Source organism: Impatiens glandulifera, chromosome 9 (genome assembly GCF_907164915.1).
Source record: "Impatiens glandulifera chromosome 9, dImpGla2.1, whole genome shotgun sequence".
NCBI classification, from domain to species: Eukaryota; Viridiplantae; Streptophyta; class Magnoliopsida; order Ericales; family Balsaminaceae; genus Impatiens; species Impatiens glandulifera.
In genome coordinates this window covers 23,464,855-23,484,236 of record NC_061870.1, presented here as the reverse complement: position 1 = coordinate 23,484,236, position 19,382 = coordinate 23,464,855, and the positions used below count along the sequence as shown (strand labels likewise).

The 19,382-nt window shown below is 38.9% G+C and overlaps 1 protein-coding gene across 1 annotated transcript; it reads left to right on the top strand.

Moving 5' to 3' along the window:
- Positions 1 to 15,772: 15,772 nt before the first annotated feature.
- LOC124914992 (UDP-glycosyltransferase 74E1-like) lies at positions 15,773 to 17,293 on the top strand. The gene is made up of 2 exons (XM_047455631.1): positions 15,773 to 16,429; positions 16,519 to 17,293. Exons 1-2 carry the CDS (start codon positions 15,782 to 15,784, stop codon positions 17,248 to 17,250), a joined length of 1,380 nt encoding a protein of 459 aa, XP_047311587.1. The 5' UTR covers positions 15,773 to 15,781; the 3' UTR covers positions 17,251 to 17,293.
- Positions 17,294 to 19,382: the final 2,089 nt, after the last annotated feature.

Genomic DNA, 19,382 nt, shown 5'->3' with positions numbered 1-19,382 from the left:
ACTAGGAGTCAACTTCTGGAAGGATATTTTAACTCAGCTTTCATATCCCAGATTGAACCGAAAAGAATAGATGAAGCATTGTCAGATCCGGATTGGATCTTGGGAATGCAAGAAGAGCTAAACCAGTTCGAGAGTAGTAAAGTCTGGTACTTAGTTCCCAGACCGAAAGATCAATCGGTCATAGGAACAAGATGGGTATTCAGAAACAAACTCAATGAGGACGGTTTGGTCACGAGGAACAAAGCCAGATTAGTGGCTCAAGGTTACAAACAGGAAGAAGGCATTGACTTTGAAGAGTCATTTGCTCCTGTAGCCAGGATTGAAGCCATTAGGATTTTTCTTGCTTTTGCTGCTTTCAAAAACTTCAAAGTTTTTCAAATGGATGTTAAAAGTGCATTTCTGAACGGTGATCTACGTGAAGAAGTGTACGTTGAACAACCACCCGGTTTCAAAAATGCTGCATTTCCAAACCATGTATACCGGCTAAACAAAGCTTTATACGGTCTAAAGCAAGCACCTAAAGCCTGGTATGATACACTAACCGCATTTCTATTAGAGCATGATTTCACCATCGGTTCGGTGGATAAGACATTGTTCAAATTTGAAAAGAAGGAACATATCCTACTCGTTCAGATTTATGTAGATGACATTATTTTCGGTTCCACTGACCCCAAACTTTGTGACAAGTTTTCAAAAATGATGACTGATAAGTTTGAAATGAGTATGATGGGAGAATTAAGTTTCTTCCTAGGTCTTCAGGTTAAACAACTTAAAGAAGGAACATTCATCAGTCAACCTAAATATACCAAGGAGCTGCTAAAGAAATTCGGTATGGACATCTGCTCCTCGGCGGCTACTCCAATGAGCTCATCAGTTAAGCTGGACCGGGATGACGAGGGCCAATCGGTAGACCAGATTGCATACCGGGGCATGATCGGTTCCCTACTGTACCTGACAGCAAGTAGACCGGACATCCTGTTTGCTGTTGGTGTTTGTGGGAGATTTCAAGCAAATCCAAAGCAATCCCATTACACAGCCGCAAAGAGGATACTGAAGTATCTGAAAGGCACTCCTGATGTCGGTCTGTGGTACCGAAAGGACTCTTCCTTTAATCTAACAAGCTACTCAGATGCAGATTATGCAGGATGCAAGATCGACAGGAAAAGCACCAGTGGAACATGTCAGTTCCTAGGTGACCGACTGGTGTCATGGCACAGCAAGAAACAGACATCGGTGGCTACATCAACCGCGGAGGCTGAATACTTGGCGGCCGGAAGTTGCTGTTCTCAACTCCTCTGGATCCAACAGCAGCTGAAGGACTTCGGTATCATAGCCGAAGAGTCCCCGATTTTCTGTGACAACACGAGTGCCATAGCGATCACCTACATCCGGTTCTCCACTCCAGAACCAAGCACATCGACATAAGGCATCATTTCATCCGAGAGCATGTCACGCTGAAGCATATCCGGCTGGAATACGTATCGACCGATCAACAAGTAGCCGATATCTTCACGAAGCCGCTGCAGGAAGCTAAGTTTTCTCAATTCAGGCTTACTCTCGGCTTAACCGACATTAGCCAAATCCTTCCAAAGGATGCTTAAAGGGAAACCGGTTCAAGCAGACAAACCGGTAACTCTTCCTAAGCTGTCGAACTTCGAATCTTCGGGGTGTCTGTGGAAGAACCGCACAGTCTATCAGATGGAGTAAACCGACCGGCTACTTGGTGCATGCACCAAATAACCGCATCGGGATGAACAACTGATACCTGACTGGTTCGGAAGCAGGTTACCCTAGATTATTTGAATTTCAAACAGAAGAGGAATAGTTATCAGAGGTTAAGGATATCTGCTCTGCATCATTACCCTTTCAAAGTAACATGGTCGCGCCTAAAAAGACGTGAAGATCTTTTGATATCTTTCACGGTTCAGGCCTATGACCGACACCTAGACTGCAAACTTGCCTATTTCATGCAAAATCTCTTATCCTGCAGTTAATACATGTCATCCCATTTAATGCCTGGACAATAGGATAGCCCCTAAACTAGTATTTAAGTGAATCAAACGCTCACCTCAACACTCACAAGTCACAAGAACATCCTCTCACTAAGGCAACCTAACCATGTCTCAATTCCCAAACATCCTCCAAGTCGATTTTAAATCCTGCTCTGGTACCGAACACTATGAGGTGTATCGGATGATCAAGAAACTGGAAGATACTGGCCTCCAGTATTTTCTGGATGACAAGCAAACTATCTACCCTGAATCCGTCTTGGAATTTTACTATAATGCCAGGGTATTCCGGGGCACACCCCACTTTGATACCCACATCCAATCAAAGGTTGGGGGTATAATCTTCGACTTCACCGAGTAGGACTTCGCTCGGTGCTTCGGTTTGCCCAAGCAAGGGATCACAGACCTCAACCCTCCGGCCGATATTAAGGCAGAGGTCTCCCTCTCCCTTGCCCGGTCGGATGAGCCTGTTGATGATCATGGCTCTAAGTCTCTCTTGAGGGCTGAGTATCAGCTCCTCAACGATGTAATAGGAAGGGGCATCTTTGGAAGAGATGTCACCAACACCTATTGCGCGGCGAATTTCAACATGATGGCGGCCATCATCACCAGCACGCCGGTCAACTGGTCCCGGGTGCTATTCGACACCCTCATCTGGATGGTCAACATCCGGTCGGTCGGTCTTATTCCCCAAATAAGCACCCTTCTGGTGGAACTTGGTGTTCCAACCTGTCCTAGCGAGGGTTTGAACCAGGCCCAAGTACTAACCAGTGGGACGACCGATTCATTCTATGATCGGTTTGAAAGAGAATGGAGGAGGAGGAACTTCAACCTCCCTCAAGAATTCAATTCCCGCGCCCGCTAAGTGACTCCTTCCTGCATCCGGTCGTTTTGCAGCATGTACCGGATGTATCCTTAACCAACTCAAGTTTGATCATATCGGCTTCATCCATGTCAATTTCGGTTTTATTTGTTTTCTTCATCGTTGATGTATGACATGTTTCGGCATTGTCTCTACTATTTTCAGTTTCTATCTAATTAATATTGGTTATGTGTTGGGTGCATTTAATGAGATAATCCCAATCAATAAGATAACTCCCAACCACCTGCACATTTAATATCCAACCGAACTGGTTACTTCCCAACTAACATTTACCTAGGGCCTTGCAATTTGCCACTTCCCCATGCGCCTTGAAAAGGTAAAGATTCCTTTCCTTAATAAAACAAAACTGACCATCAATGCTTAGATTTGCCCTCCAAAACCGATCCTATATAAGAAGCCATCCTCTCCTCATTTTATCACATCCGAAAGTACAAAAAAAAATCACTTCTCTTCTTCTTGAATCCCGTTTCTCTCTCTATACCGAAACCATGCCGAGCAGAACTCTGGGAAACTTTCTATGCATCGATTTCGAATCTTGCACGGACATAAGGGATTGCACTACTAAGGAGAAACTCATGTATGACTCCCTTGCTGAAACCGGTCTTCAACCGTTTCTTGAAGAGGCCGATCTCATTCTTATAGATGATGTCAAGGCCTTCTTTCGAAGCGCCTGCATCAGGGAGAAGTATATCGTCTCTACTGTCAGAGACCACACGTTCTGGATCGACGAGGATGAATTTGCCTCACTCTTCGGTCTACCCACTGAAGGTTTCTCTGACTTTCCGACTATTCAGGACCGTGCGGGATTGGAAACCGCGCAATATCTATCGGCCACCCCCTCTCCGGTAGAAAATTTTGGGCCAAAAACCCGACTTGCTAGTCACGGTCAGCTACTGCTAGAAATTGTGACCCGGTCAATTCTGTGTCAGTCACCTAATCAACGGTATTCCAAGAATACCTATAACATCATGACCAACATTCTCTGCAAATCGGCCATCAACTGGTCATCGGTCATATGGAAAAATTTAAAGAATATGGTGCTGACCAAGAAAGGTCTCGGATATGCACCGCATATCAGCAAGTTGATTCTTGGGTACCGACCAGAGTTCGGACCGGGCACACCGGCTTCTTCTTCAAACATCCTCAATAGTGATTCGGCAAGAGAACGACTCTGGCGAATGTCTTTTGAATAGGCTATACTTTACATTGTTTTTGTATGCCTATATCTGTACCGAATCTTATAATCGGTTTCCTTTCTTTGCTATCTTTTGAATTTTAATATCATTTCCATTTAAATGACAGTGTCTTCTCAATTCTTTGAATATTTATCTAAGTAACCGATCTTCAAACTATGACTGCGTTCCTATCCGGTCTTATAAAATCTGCCTAAAACTATTAACACTCTGATCAATAAAATGTCTGGTTAGACTTAGAAACCGCTCAACCATTCGGCCTCAAAGAAAAGAATGCGTCATCCATGACATAGGCAAAAGGACTTTGGAGGGAAATCTCCCGCTCAAACTTGCCGCCCACCTTTCTTGTTTACCGCCCATAGTTTGGCGACTTTTCACTTTGGAGGGAAAATTCCCGCCCATTAATGATGGGACGGTTGGGCTTCCAAACCGCGTCTATAAAAGGGACCCTCGGTCATTTTCTTTCATTCTCACGCGAATTCACTTTCTCTCTCTAAGCTGTCTAACTCTCTTGAAGCGGCCATCTGAAGCGGCTATCTCTCTCACTTTCTCAAACTCTTTAACATGGGTCGTGAGTCGGCATTGTTCAAACTCTACTCTCAAGTGGATTTCGAGGAAATCCGGCTGAATGGGACGACCGAAGCGAAAGCAGTCATTGACCGGCTGATTAAAACCGGTCTGGGATATTTCCTAGGCGGTCCTCACGTCATTTACAAAGATGCGGTCGAAGAGTTCTTCAACACCGCAACCATCGCTTACGACAAGATCATCGCGACGGTTTGCGGTTCCCAAATCGAGATCACCGAAGCATTGGTGGCCGAAAGCTTGCATCTCCCAACAACTGGCCAGGATGCAACGGCAGAAATAGAGCAGGACACCTTTGAGGCGGCTTGCCACATTTTATCGGCAACCACTGAGCCGATCACAACATCCGGGAGTAAACAAATGCTGAGGCCGGAGTATATCCCGGCATGTGACATTTTCGCCAGGGCGTTACTGGCGAGGGGAGGAAACTTCAGCAACCTCACCAAAAACAAAATCAAGATGTTGATCGGTCTGATGGAAGGAAAAGAGGTTAACTGGGCAAGATCAGTGTTCGGCAACCTCATGGACATGGTGAAACCGGATTCAACCCGGTCGTGGGGATACGCCGTGCCCCTCGGTAAGATCTTCCTCCACTTGAATCTCAAGGTCGGTCCCGGTGTTGCGGTAGCAAAATGTTGCCTCATTAGATCGAGGCAATTCCTTACAAGAACGCAGCCGGCCTCCAATTCCACAGGTGGCCGAAAGAAGAGAACCGCAAAGAAAGATGCCCCGGCAAAAGCAAAGACCGGAGGAAAGGGGAAAGAAAAGATAACCTTTGTAGACCCACCACAACAAACAGAAGATGAGGAGTGGGCCTCTGGGGAAACCGACACGGAAAGGACCAATGATAGAACGGTCAATGACGACGATCAGTCGGCTCGAAGTCCAAACGATGCCGAACCATTCACCAATCCTGAGACCACCGAGGGTGAAGACGGGGTTGATAAAATAGCCAATGATGAAGGCTACAACACGGAGAGGGAGGAGGCCGACGAAGCAGAGGCCGATAGATTAGCCCAGAAAATCTTTCAGGGCATTGACAAGCGAGACGAGGACGTTATAGACCTATATTTTGAGTGGCATGAGCACCGGTTCAGTACAAGATATAAAGAAATCCTACCGAGCTTCACGCAAAAGGAATGCATCGACAGATTGGAGGAAGTAGAGGACCTGATGTTGCGCCTCACAAAATCTAACACAATTCAGGAGGTACAAAGCCGAACCTGTCTCCTGATACCGAGAAGCCAACTTTGGAAACTAAGAAAGCGCATCCGGAAAATTAAGGAAGAGTATATCGAGGGGGGATCGGTGAACACCGTAGCGCCGCGGGTGTTAACACGGCTTGAAAAAGGCAAAAGGGAAATACTTCAAGAAATCGAGCGGCTGGAAGCGATATGCAGCCGGATGCAGGTACCGGTATATACTGCTCCTGTAATAGATAAGTTTCCAGTTAACTGTCCAACACCTCCAAGGGAGGTTGAGGCACCGATATTGGGGGAGGTTGAGGCACCGATATTGGGGGAAGTTGAGGCACCGATATTGGAGGAGGTTGAGGTACCGATATTGGAGGAGGTTGAGGTACCGACCTTAGAGGATGCAGCACAATTAGAACCTCCAAATGAAAATGTTGCACCGATAAACCCCGGTGAAAGTGCCGATCCAGATCCCACCGAGCACTCGCCTCCCCCACCACCGGAAGTCACCGCTTCGGACCATCCTAAAGAATGGGCTGCTAAAGAATGGGTTGAGGACCGACTTCAAAAGCTTGAAGCATCCATATCGGAGCGGATCGATGACCGCGTACAAGAACACGACGTGTCCAAACTTCAACCATTCAAGGATAGATGCAACAACATAATTGATTCGGCCCTGAAGTTCACCGACGTGACAAAGCAGCTTCTGGATCAACATCAAGCACGACTAGCAGAACTCGGCACCGGACTGTGGGAAGAGGCCGGTGAGCGCGACAAATGGGCTCAGCGAACCGCAACTCTGGAGGGTATGACCTCCGACTTAAAGAAGGATTTCGAACAAGTCGACACGACAATTAACCGGGTCTCAGAACTCGAAAAGTCAAACGAGAGTCTCGTGGCCGAAGTAAAGGCACTTACCGAACAGATGGCCGAAATTCTAAAGGCTAAGGAGAACGCGGACGCCGCGGCTATAGAGGCTGATGCTCAAGTGGCTAAAAGGGTCCAGGATGCGCTGGACGCCGAAGCTAGCAAAGATAAAGAGGCGCCGCGATCGTCTCAACTAACCGAAGCGGAAGTGGAAGCCGCACGAATTAAAAAGGCTGGGGCCATATTCCCAGGGTTCGCTGAGAAAGTGGTCAATCAAGCTGCGGAAGATGCCGCACGGTTGGAAAGGGAAGCACGGAGGCTGGAGGGCTATGCAAAGGAGAACGAGAAGAAGAAGAGGGCCGCCTCCGCTTCAGCACCGAAAAAGAGAAAGAGGGAGGCCCCTAAGAAAGTTCGGATAGCCGAGATGCTCCAAAAGGTCTCTGAACCGGTCATTACGGATACATCGCAGCAGGCCGACCAAGTCGAGGATGAAGTCGAAGAACAACTGCGGTCCCGATCTAACAGGTGACGATCTTCCGAACAGACCGGGCAACAACAACCGAAGAAAAAGAAGAGTGCCTATGACTTCACAGATTCTGAATAGGGACTATCCTTCTTTTTCTTATTAGTCTTAGTATTTCTATATGTTTTGTCTTTTCCGGTCATCTATAAATATATATAAAGTTATTTTTGAATCCGGCCTTATTTTGCATTTCTACTTAGTTTTGATAATTTTAAATAAAATAATCAAAAAGGGAGAAATTGTTAGATAAAAGATAAAGACTCTTCCAAAACTTCTCTCTCAAAATTTTTTCGAAAATTCTCTAAGTCTTTTTCAAAAACCGGCCAAACAAAACAACCGGACTACGGTTGCAAACTTACATGATTTTGATAATTTTAAATAAAATAATCAAAAAGGGAGAAATTGTTAGATAAATTCAGACCGGTTCAAATAAACCTAACTTAAACAAATTTCCCATGCAGGAACAAGGAACCGGACCGGATGAACAAGAGAACTGACTGAAGAAACCTAACCGGTCAAGCTACCAAACCGATCAAGAGTATTCGGAACGTGACCGCACAAAGGAAGGATCGGCCAAAGCTCAAAACCGGAACCATCAAACAGCCGATCATCCACAAGACAAGAATAACCGGAAGAAGTCCGGTTACATCAATACCAAAACACATTCGGCCAAGTCAAATGACCGACCAGTGCAAGAAGACATTTTGGGTATCTGTTGAGAATGATACCAAAGGAACAGACTGAATACTTCCATATCCATGCAAGTCTGAGGAAAGACTGTAGGCTGCAGAAAACAGTACTACCGGATCCTTCTACTTCGGGATAAGCCAGAAAGGAAATCTTCAAAGTACAGACAACTGTCCAAACAGACAGTGTCTATATCAAGTAAAAGACAAACCCGACAGACTTGTCCTGCACACCGAATGAACAGACCGCCAGGTCTGAGACATAATGCCAGGCCTGAGCTTGACCATCAGGTCTGAGGAAACGACCGCAGGTCTGAACTTCTGAGACACTGAATCACTACACCGCTGATCAGCCAATCAGATTCAAGGCAGTGAAATATGACCGTTGGCATATTTCACCTATAAAAGGAGGCAGTTGCAGAAGAGTAAATGCGGGACATACATTGGGATAACGAGCGCTAAGAGCATTTACTACAAGTGATAAGAGTGTGCTATTCTAGAAAGCCTAAGTGTTGAAAGTTAAAGTGTGTTTTACAACTTCGGTGTAAATTGTAAGAGTGTTATCGAGCAGGAAATAAGTCTCGATCGGCCTGTACTTGTATTCCTTAGTGAATATCCTTCTCGCGGTTTCGAGAGGAAGGGGTGACGTAGGAGTTTTATCTCCGAACATCCATAAAATCTGTTGTGTTATTTACTTTCTGTCGGCTTCATTATATAACCGACTAACTTAACCATATCGCTCCAAACCGACTTTATACTAACCATACCGAATATCCAGATTACCGAAACCGACCCACCATCTCCAAATCTTCATCATCCGAATCCGACCGTGCCTATCATACAAGCGTGCAGCTTCAACCTGAAAGCAAACCTCTTCCGCGCTTGAACCTAGTTCAAGGGTTTGTGACAGGTTGTGTAGTATTGAAACCCCGGTGTTAATCTCTAACCGGATTAACCACCACCCTACGAGTGAGAACCGCTAACCGGTCCAACCACCGATCCAACCCCCGGTCCACCAGCGGCGATCTAGATCCTAACAGTTTGTGATGATTCACACCTACAAAAAGCGCAACTGGACGACCTTTCTTATCTTCTTGTAGGTCGTGTCGAAACTAACAACGTCTCTGAAATATGAATAATCAGATTGCATGTTGGAATCACACCAAAAAATATTCGTTATCAAATCGTCCACATCAAGTTGAAAAACATTATAGAAAACATGGATCGTCCTATTGCTTTTTCTGCAAATACTCTAATACACCCCATGTATCCCTAAAATTATAGTCTTTGGTTCTTTTCGATCGCAAGTAATTTTTGTAATCATCAGGAAGAAAACCAAGATTGTCCCTGCCACCGATTTGTTTGGCCATTAGAACATGGGATGCATTTGGAGGGATTCCCACATGAGTTGTCATCTCAATATGTAAGCCTGCAGCTACAAAAATATTTCTATGCCATCTATATATATGAGTTTTCTTTGGACTTGCAAGAGGATGACACTATTCACTAATAAAAGTTACCACTTCAAACTTTCTATTTACTGCCCTTTTTATCCTCAATTTCGCTTCACAACCGAACCTCGTTAGAGAACGGGTACGTTTCACATAAACATCCCGTTTGTCTTTTTCCCGTTCACCCTGTGCACTACAACAAAAAACTATATCCAGTAAAAAACCATCTTTGTCAGCATGTTTTGAACTGCGCCTAATACCAAACCCTATTATTTTAGCGTATGCTAAATAAAATTTGTAGGCATCTTCTTCCCTCTCAAATTCCCGACCTAAATGTGGAATCAAGTTGGCTGCAATGTCCTCCAAAGGTTGGCCATTTTTATCAAAATTCAATTGACGCCGACAACTCGCAGATTCGCTGGTCAATTATAGAACATGGAGAAAATAAATATTGATCTCAACAAAATATAAAGATGCTTGTAAAATGAATGAAATATAAGTGAATAGTGCTTCACTTCACTAGTATTTACAACAATCTTATAAGTGAAGAGCGCTTCACTTCAATAGTATTTACATCAATCCTATAATTGAAGAGCGCTTCACATCACTAGTATTTACAGCAATCCTATAAGTGAAGAGCGCTTCACTTCACTAGTATTTACAACAATCCTATAAGTGAAGAGCGCTTCAATTTAATAGTATTTACAACAATCCTATAAGTTAAGAGCGCTTCACTTCACTAGTATTTACAACAATCCTATAAGTGAAGAGCGCTTCACTTCAATAGTATTTACAATAATCCTATAAGTGAAGAGCGCTTCACTTCACTATTATTTACAGAAATCCTATAAGTGAAGAGCGCTTCACTTCACTGGTATTTACAACAATCCTATAAGTGAAGAGCGCTTCACTTCACTAGTATTTACAGCGCAATATAAGTGAAGAGCGCTTCACTTCAATAGTATTTACAACAATCCTATAAGTGAAGAGTGTTTCACTTCAATATGAATAGAAACATCTTATATTATTAAAGAAAACAAACACAAAAGTATATCAAATCATGATTATCATTCTCGTTCGTGTGGATTCCTTCCTGATAATTAACAAGAATAGAACATTTCTAGTCAAGTTTTTAAAAAATAAACAAAATGTTATGAAAAACGTACCATTGTCACTCCCAGATTATAATTTAGAAAAATGGATTATTGCAGATATTAATCGTGAAGTATAGAAATCCGGCGAAGAAAAGTCGAAATACTACTTCACTGGAGAGAGAGAAAATCGTACAAAACTAGTCAGCATGACTGCATGGCAACATTAAATGTGTTAGGTGGGGTGAGGTGACTTGATAATTTTTGGATTATAATAATAAAATGAATAACATAATTATAAATTAATATTAATCAATGTCAAGCGCTTGATCAAATAGCGAAGATTGCTTTACAATATTTGACAATTGAAAAACATGTATAGCGCTTCACATTTAATTGAGATTTGTAAATACTTTAGGTGCGTTGGCTGCATAGATTGCTATGTCTACTATTAATCAAATGTATATTTTACATTATATGATTCTTTCATGTTCAAAGATTTCATATTTGGTAATTTTCATATTAAAAACTCATTCCATTGTTCATATATTAAATGAATACTGTTTAAAACTACAATACTAAGAACAAAAAAATGAAATCTGAAATCACGAATATAGAAAACAAATTTCATTAGGAATGCAAATATTCAATATTGTCAATAAAACAAGTCTAAGTAAACAAAGGTTGCAAATCACAAACATAAATAGATTCAAGCAAGCTTGTGTGAGGAACACCATATTCATCCAAATATGTTGACAAAGGATCCACTGCCTCAAATATCCAAATGACTTCATTAACATCGTGCCTCGTCTCATCGTATAGTTTTGTCATCTTCGGGCTCAACAAATGAATTCTCTATTTCTTTAGTGGTACCTCCTCCAACAATTACAAATCCTATCAGATCCTATTTGTAAGCTGGGATGAAATCCTCTGCAAAAATAAAAGTGTAACTGTCGAACAGTTTCAGCAGCTGAAAAATAAACAAAACAATTTCAATTATCATGGAGAATAATGAAGATATAGAGGAGGAATCAGACCAAACTTACATTGTTCAAATACCACATTCTGCCAGCTCTTGGACCGCCCACGGTCCCATGATTACCTTGTTGCACCTCGTACGGTTCCTCATCAACGTAACATTTTGATTTCATTGATGATTTTATCACTGTACAAAAGCAATATGTATTTAGTTTCATATATGTGAAAATGAATATTGCGTTAAGACTAACAGAGTCTCACAATCAATTGTAATGACCAATCTCCCGTTCAATATTGCCTTCAATACTTTGATAGTTCGACCACATCGACCATTAGCATCGGTGGAATCTATGACATGAGTTACATTGTCTCTCCACCTCATTGACAGCGTGGCACCACAAGTGTCCGCATATTGCACCAATAACAACTGTGTAAAAAAAATAATATTATCTCTAACAAACATGGTCATTACAATGAAAATTTATATAATATGAACAAAATGGATATAGGTCAAGAATAGTACTATATCTTCACTAGATAATTGATTTGGGCAAAAAAAAATCTAGTCTTTGCCTAGAGTGTTTTGGACGATTGCGTTGTTTGTTGCCTGTACATTAAAAGAAAGGCTTTGTTAATATCAAAAACTAGGGTTTTGTGGAAATAATATACACAACCTAACCCTATGTACGTTTTCCTAAATACAAAGGATTTTCATTGAACGTGACATTTTCGGAGTAGAGTTTCCTAAATATGAACGAGATATTGACCTCATTGTGGGTACATAATCCTAGGGTTTAGTGGTTTCATAAATATGAAGAAAAGTTTACTATTTTGGTGTACGTACCATTGTCGAGACGTCAAGATTTTCTGGTCTGGTAGACGGGGAGTCGGATGCGAATCGCCGTGAAAGGAGGCAGAAGCTTGAAGAGAGAGAGATGAATTGGGCGGAAGTGTTTTTTATAATAATGATATTAGGGTTTATATATATTAAAGTTGTTAATACAAGTGAAGTAAGCATCACTAAGTAACTCTTGAAGCGAAGTATACTTCACTGAAAAGCGTCTCTTCATAATTTTTTATTTTTTTTATTACTTTTTAATTAATTTATTTCACATACATGAATGAATAAATGTTTTTACATGACAGTTAAAAGGTATTTATATGGCTGTGCTAGGGGTTTTATATGAATGTATAGGCATATAACTAATTGAAATGAAGTACGCTTCGCTTGAAAAACGTCTATTCATTCCTTTTTACATGGCACCTGGACGAAGGAGTCTTCGTTTGAAAAACGTCTATTCATTCCTTTTTAGATGGCACCTGGGCGAAAGAGTCTTCGCTCGAATAGTGTCTATTCATCCCATTTTACATGGCTCCCGGACGAAGGATTCTTCGCTCGAAAATAGTCTATTCATTCCGTTTTACATGGCGCCTGGGCGAAGGTCGCTTCGCTTGAAAACAATATATTCATTCCGTTTTACATGGCGCATTGGCGAAGTATGCTTCGCTCGATTCTCTAGACATATAAACTAATTAAAGCGAAGTATGCTTCACTGCAAAGCGTCTCATCGTAAATAAAATTTTAAAATTTTTTTTATATAAAAATAAGTAATTGAAGCGAAGTATGCTTAACTGAAAAGCGTCTCTTCATAATTTTTTTTATTTTTAATATAATTTTTTTTGTTAATTTTTGTATTTCACATACATACATGAGTAAATGTTTTTACATGACAGGTAACGATCTTTTCATGGGTGTGTTGGGAGGTTTTACATGAACGTTAAGGTATTAAAAACCTTCGAAACGAAGTATGCTTCGCTCTAAAAGCATCTCTTCATTCCGTTCAACGGGACGCCTGGGCGAAGTATGCTTCGCTCCGTACCGCTTCTCTCCATTCCGCATTACATGGCGTTTGGAGAGAGAAGTGAGCTTCGCTCGTAACAATATATCTTCATTCTTTTTGACATGGAACCTAGGGAAAGGGAGTTTCGCTCCATACGTTATATAGACATCCCGTTAACGTCGTTTGGGATGAACCTGGTGTTGAGTTATGGAGTCTACACTTATAATCAGGGGCGGAGCCAAGTGCAAGCTGGCCCGGGCTGTAGCCCGGGGAGCCTTATGTATTTGATCAATAATGACGGTAAATTACCGTCGTTATTGGTTATTTTCCGTCGCTAAAAGGTTATTTTTCGTCGCTAAAAGGCATTGGTGACAGCAAACTATAAAACTAGCCCGGATAGATTTTTTTAATAAAAAATTAGCCCGGGTAGGTTTCAAATCCTGGCTTCGTCCCTGCTTATAATAAACTCTACAAGTGTTAATTAGAATTTTCTGGGGTTGTACTTGGTTTTGGGCTTGGGCCTGACCAAGAGTTATTTAGATTTATTACCTGAATGTTTACCTTATAAATATGTTATTATTAATGGTTTACAAAGTAAAGACATAATTCTAAAGAGATAAAGTGTGAGGTAAAAATTCTGTATTCCTTTTTCTTTTCATAGTGAAATCTGGTGGTGGCTGAAGTGGACGTAGCTCAATTTGAGTGAACCACTATAAATCTGTGTCTTCTTGTGTTCTTCTTTCTTGCATTTTTATAGATTGTTTCTAGCTGGTCGGATTTGGGAGATACAAATCCTAACAACTGGTATCATAGCAGCTAGGCTAGATATGAGCATTGGAAACAATGACAAGTGAGAACAGTATAGGACATGAGATTTGAAGATTTGATGTGACAGATTATGCCTTCTAGAGAATGCAGATTGAAGATTATCTCTATGGAAAGAAGCTTCATGTTCCTTTGAGTGAGAAACCAGAGAAGATTGATGAAGCTGAATGGAAACTCTTTGATAGACAGGTTTTAGGAGTTGTCCGATTGACGCTAGCCAAGACGGTTTCTCATAATGTAGCAAAGGAGAAGACCACCATGGGTCTGATGAAAGCTCTTTCTGATATGTATGAGAAACCATCTGCTAACAACAAGGTACACTTAATGAAAAGACTTTTTTACTTAAGAATGCTTGATGTTATTTCTGTCACTACTCATTTGAATGAATTCAATACAATTGTGAATCAATTGCTATCTATTGAGATTGATTTTGGGGATGAAGTTAGTGCCCTGATTTTGTTAGCATCTCTACCAAATAGTTGAGAACCTATGAGGGCAGCAATTAGTAATTCAGTTGGAAATGCTAAACTGAAATTTGTTGAAGTTAGAGATCGTATTCTTGCTGAAGAGGTTCGTAAAATTGATTCTGGTGAAACATTCAAAGGTTCTGCTCTGAATGTGGAAAACATGGGTAGAGATAATGATAGAAATTTCAACCGAGGTAAGAGTAGATCTATGTCAAGGAGCAGGAGGAGTCAATCCAAGTCTGGAAGGACATTTGAGTGCTGGAATTGTGGTAAACATGGTCATTTAAAGAGGGACTGCAAAACACCGAAGAAAAACGGTGATGATAAAAATGATGAAGCCAACGTTATTACAGAATCTGCTTCTGTATGTTGATAACCTGATAGATTCATGAATTTTGGACTCAGGAGCGTCTTTCCACACCACTGCTCACAAAATATTAATAGAGAATTATGTGACTCGAAACTGTGGGAAAGTTTATCTCGTAGATGGTAAGCCACTGAATATTGTTGGCATGGGTGACATCAAATTGAAGATGACAAATGGTTCTGTTTGGAAGATTAATAAGGTGAGACACAATCCAGGTTTAATGCGCAATCTGATCTCTATTACACAGTTTGATGAAGAAGGTCACAATTTAATTTGTGGAAGTTGTTGCTCGAGGTCACAAAACTGAAACGTTATACACGACTTCAATTTGCAGAGAAACAATTACTGCTGTAGTTGATGACTCGAAAAACAGTGATCTGTGACATTGCAGGTTGGCCATACGAGCGAAAAAAGAATGAGAGAACAATAAATATATTGACAGAAAAGTGACTAATATGTCATCCTTTCTCATATAGATTTATCTCCCCTATGCCACCACTTCTCCATTAGAATAGGCCACTTGCTCATCTTTCTTGAAAATAAAACATTTGTCACCTACAACTTAATGAAGTTGCAATATGAATTCATTTATATTTACTTTTAAATTCAGATATTACAATATCTAAGTGAATCTCCATCCTAGCTAAGCTTGACTGCTAAACTTGTGGATTTCGTCTCCTTCGAAGCTAAAATCACAACTTGAATGGAAGTACGATCATCATTAACACCATCCTCCCTTACAAGCACTTGTATATATTTTCATTTGCATGTTACCATCGTTTATTCATTTTCATTCTGCTAAACTTGCAGAATTACACATTAATGGAGAACCAAGCATCGACAACTGCTTATAAAGCCCACATCATTGTGCTCCCATTTTATGCACAAGGTCACATAAACCCTGTACTTCAAATTGCTAAGCGTTTTGCCTCTAAAGTCATCAAAATTACTGTAGCATCACTTGCATCAGTTGGAAGCGCTGTACATCATGAGTCCTTTTCATTTGAGCCAATATACGATGATTATAAAGAAGGTGGTTATGCAGGACCAGGAGGATACAAGGGCTTTGTTCAAAGGTTTGATGCTACTGCACCTGTTAATTTAATTCAAGTCATCAAGAAATTAGGACAAACTAAACACCCAGTTAAATGTTTACTGTATGATCAATCTGTATCATGGGCTATCGATATAGCCAAGCAGCAAGGACTGGCTTCATTTGCATTTTTTACAATGTGTTGTACTATGATTGCAAGTCTATATCCATTGTATCATGAGCTTGTAAATGAACCATTACCCATCTCTTCTTTTCCATTACCTGATTTACCTGAGATGAGAAGTCCATATGTTCCATCAATGGGTTCCACTACTAGCCGATTTTCACCTCTCGTAAGAACCCTTGTTGAACAAATCAAGGATATTGGCAGAGCAGATCGGGTTTTATTCAACACCTACTATGAATTGGAACAAGAGGTGATTAGTGATTATTTCCTTCACATTTTCATCATTTTCCCTGTTACATCTTAATAGTATCGGCTTAAAAATGCATGATTTTGTTATAGGTGGTGAAGTGGATGTCAAATCTTTGGAATGTAAGAACAGTTGGACCAACTGTGCCTTCTTTTTACCTTGACAAAAGGATTGAAAATGACATTGCACATGGATTCAACATGTACAAGCAAAGTGATGATCAAGACTACATGAAATGGCTAAGCAGTCAGGATACTGGTTCTGTTATCTATGTCTCGTTTGGGAGTGGTTCCGTTATAAGTTCAGAACAAATGGCTGAAATTGCTGAGGCTTTGAGGAGAAGCACTAAGAACTTCTTGTGGGTTGTGAGGGAAACGGAGCAACACATGCTGCCAAAGAATTTTGCGATAGAAACATTGGATAAAGGGCTGGTGATACCGTGGTGTTCCCAATTAGAGGTATTGGATCATCTTTCAATCGGATGCTTTTTGACACACTGTGGCTGGAACTCAACTTTGGAGGCAATGAGCTTAGGGGTGCCAATGGTTGCAATTCCTCAAATTTTGGACCAGACTACAAATGCGTATTGTGTGGAGAGAATGTGGGGTGTTGGAATCATTCCGAAAGCTGGTAATGGTGACAATAGTCAAGGCTTTTTGATTGCTGCAGGAGAAATTTTGAGGTGCATCAAGGAAGTCATGGATGGAGGAAACGATATTAAGGAAAATGCTGTCAAGAAGAAGTTAGCTAATGAGGCTGTGAATGAGGGTGGAAGTTCAGACCTAAATTTTGGTGAAATAATCACTTTTCTTGTGGATCTCTAGAGTCTAGACCATATCTATAGCTTTACAAATGTAACCTCTTCCATGAATTTCATGGATTCAATATCACAATTTTATCAATGCATTTTTCTTATGACACGATATCGGGTATGTTGAACTTTAAAATTATCATTATCCCCACTTTATCGGGTATGCTGAACTTTAAAATTATTAAAATCGCAATGTTAAATAAAACAAATAAAAACATTATTTACTTATATCGTAGATGTTGAAAAAAATAACAACTTTGTTGTTACCCAGATATGAAATAAAAATAAAATTCAAAAATTCAAAAAAAAAAAAAAGTTAGAGATTTAAGTTAAAGAATGAGAAAAAAGAACAAAATATTTTGTTATTTAAAAAAAGATGAAAGAAGAATAATAATGACTAATTAGAGAGAAATATCATTTTAGAAATATTAAAACAAATAAAGTTGGAGTGGACTATGGGTAAAAAATGATGAATTTGATGTAAAGTTTGTTATGACGTGAAATGTGAACCGTAAGTTGGTTGGTTAGTTAGTTATAATAAGCCTTAACAAATATAATATTTATATAGTTGTGCATCGAGTTTCAGGTTTGGATTTCGAACACTATTTATCGTCATTCCTGACTCCAAACCCAATTGAGTACTTTTTTTTCCCTCCCGACCTCAAACTTAAATCAAAATACTCTAATTCAAATATTAGACATTCACAAATATTGAATATACAGCTAATAATTCTCATCCCTAATTAGAATAGTAGCGAATTGAGAGAAATAATTTTTAAGAAACTAATTAAAATCTTGAAAAAAAACAAAATAGAAATCATGTGAAATCAGCCAAAAAAAAAAAAAAAAAAAATCTTAGTTTGTTAGTCTCCTTTCCTTTTGATGTTGCTCACAAATATATATTATATATTTTTTTATCCTGACGCTTCAACTTGGATTATTTTTATTAAATTTAGCCCGAACTTTAAATTTTGCCATTTAGTCTTGAAAAATTAAAATTTTAATAAATTGGAGTTTTTTCAAATGGAGAAAAGTATGTTTTCTTATTTTATCGTATCATTTCTTTTTTCTAATTAATTTAACACACGTTTTTAAATTAATTGATATTTAGAGACGTTTTAAACATATTTTTAAAATTGAATATTATTTTCGAGATACACCTTTTGATTTATCGAAATTGTTTTGATTAATTAAAAAATGTGTAATTTAATGAAAGATTTAAGAACATTTGAAAAAAGATATTTGTATTTATTTTTCAAAAAAATATAAATTTGTGTATGATCCAATTTGAACCTATTTGTATTTTAAATTAAGTATGTTTTATTTAAATTATGGAATATGGTTTGAATGTCTTAAACACATGTGTAATCTATATATATCTAATAACGCTTAATTTGAAATGTTGAGGGTGTACTTCACGCTCTCTCCAAAATAATTCTCATATTAAAAGGTATTTTTTTTTATATTTCTCTCTCTTCATTTATGAATTGTTTTTCTTTCTCTGTAAATATATTAATTAATTTTAATTAATATATATATATTAATGATATAATTATTATTAAAATATATTAAAATTTAATATTTTACATATACACATTAAACCTGCAATAAAATCAAGAATTTCAAATATATATTATACTAATTATAAAATTATAAAATGTAACTTTCAGTTATTCTATTATATTAATTATAAAATAGAAAAAAAAAATTATCATGTTTAACATTAAATACTAACTACAAAATATTAAAACCTACAATAAAATTAATAATTTCAATTATATATTATATTAATTATAAAATTTAACTTTCAGTTATCATATTATATTAATTATAATATAAAACTTAACCGGCAATAAAATCAAGAATTTCAAATATATATTATATTAATTATAAAATGTAACTTTCCGTTATCCCATTATATTAATTATAAAATAGGGAAAAAAATGTAGTTATCATGTTTAGCATTAAATACTAATTATAAAACATTAAAACTTAGAATAAAATTAATAATTTCAATTATATATTATATTAATTATAAAATTTAACTTTCAGTTATTATATTATATTAATTATAATATAAAATTTAACTTTCAGTTATCATATTATAATAATTATAAAATTTAACACAAAAACAATAATTATGAA

What these genes read in the sequence shown, in the direction of transcription:
- LOC124914992 (XM_047455631.1), top strand. Translation starts at nt 15,782, where the DNA reads ATGGAGAACCAAGCATCGACAACTGCTTATAAAGCCCACATCATTGTG. An exon ending in ACTATGAATTGGAACAAGAG is followed by an intron (nt 16,430 to 16,518) that starts GTGATTAGTGAT and finishes ATTTTGTTATAG; the next exon opens with GTGGTGAAGTGGATGTCAAA.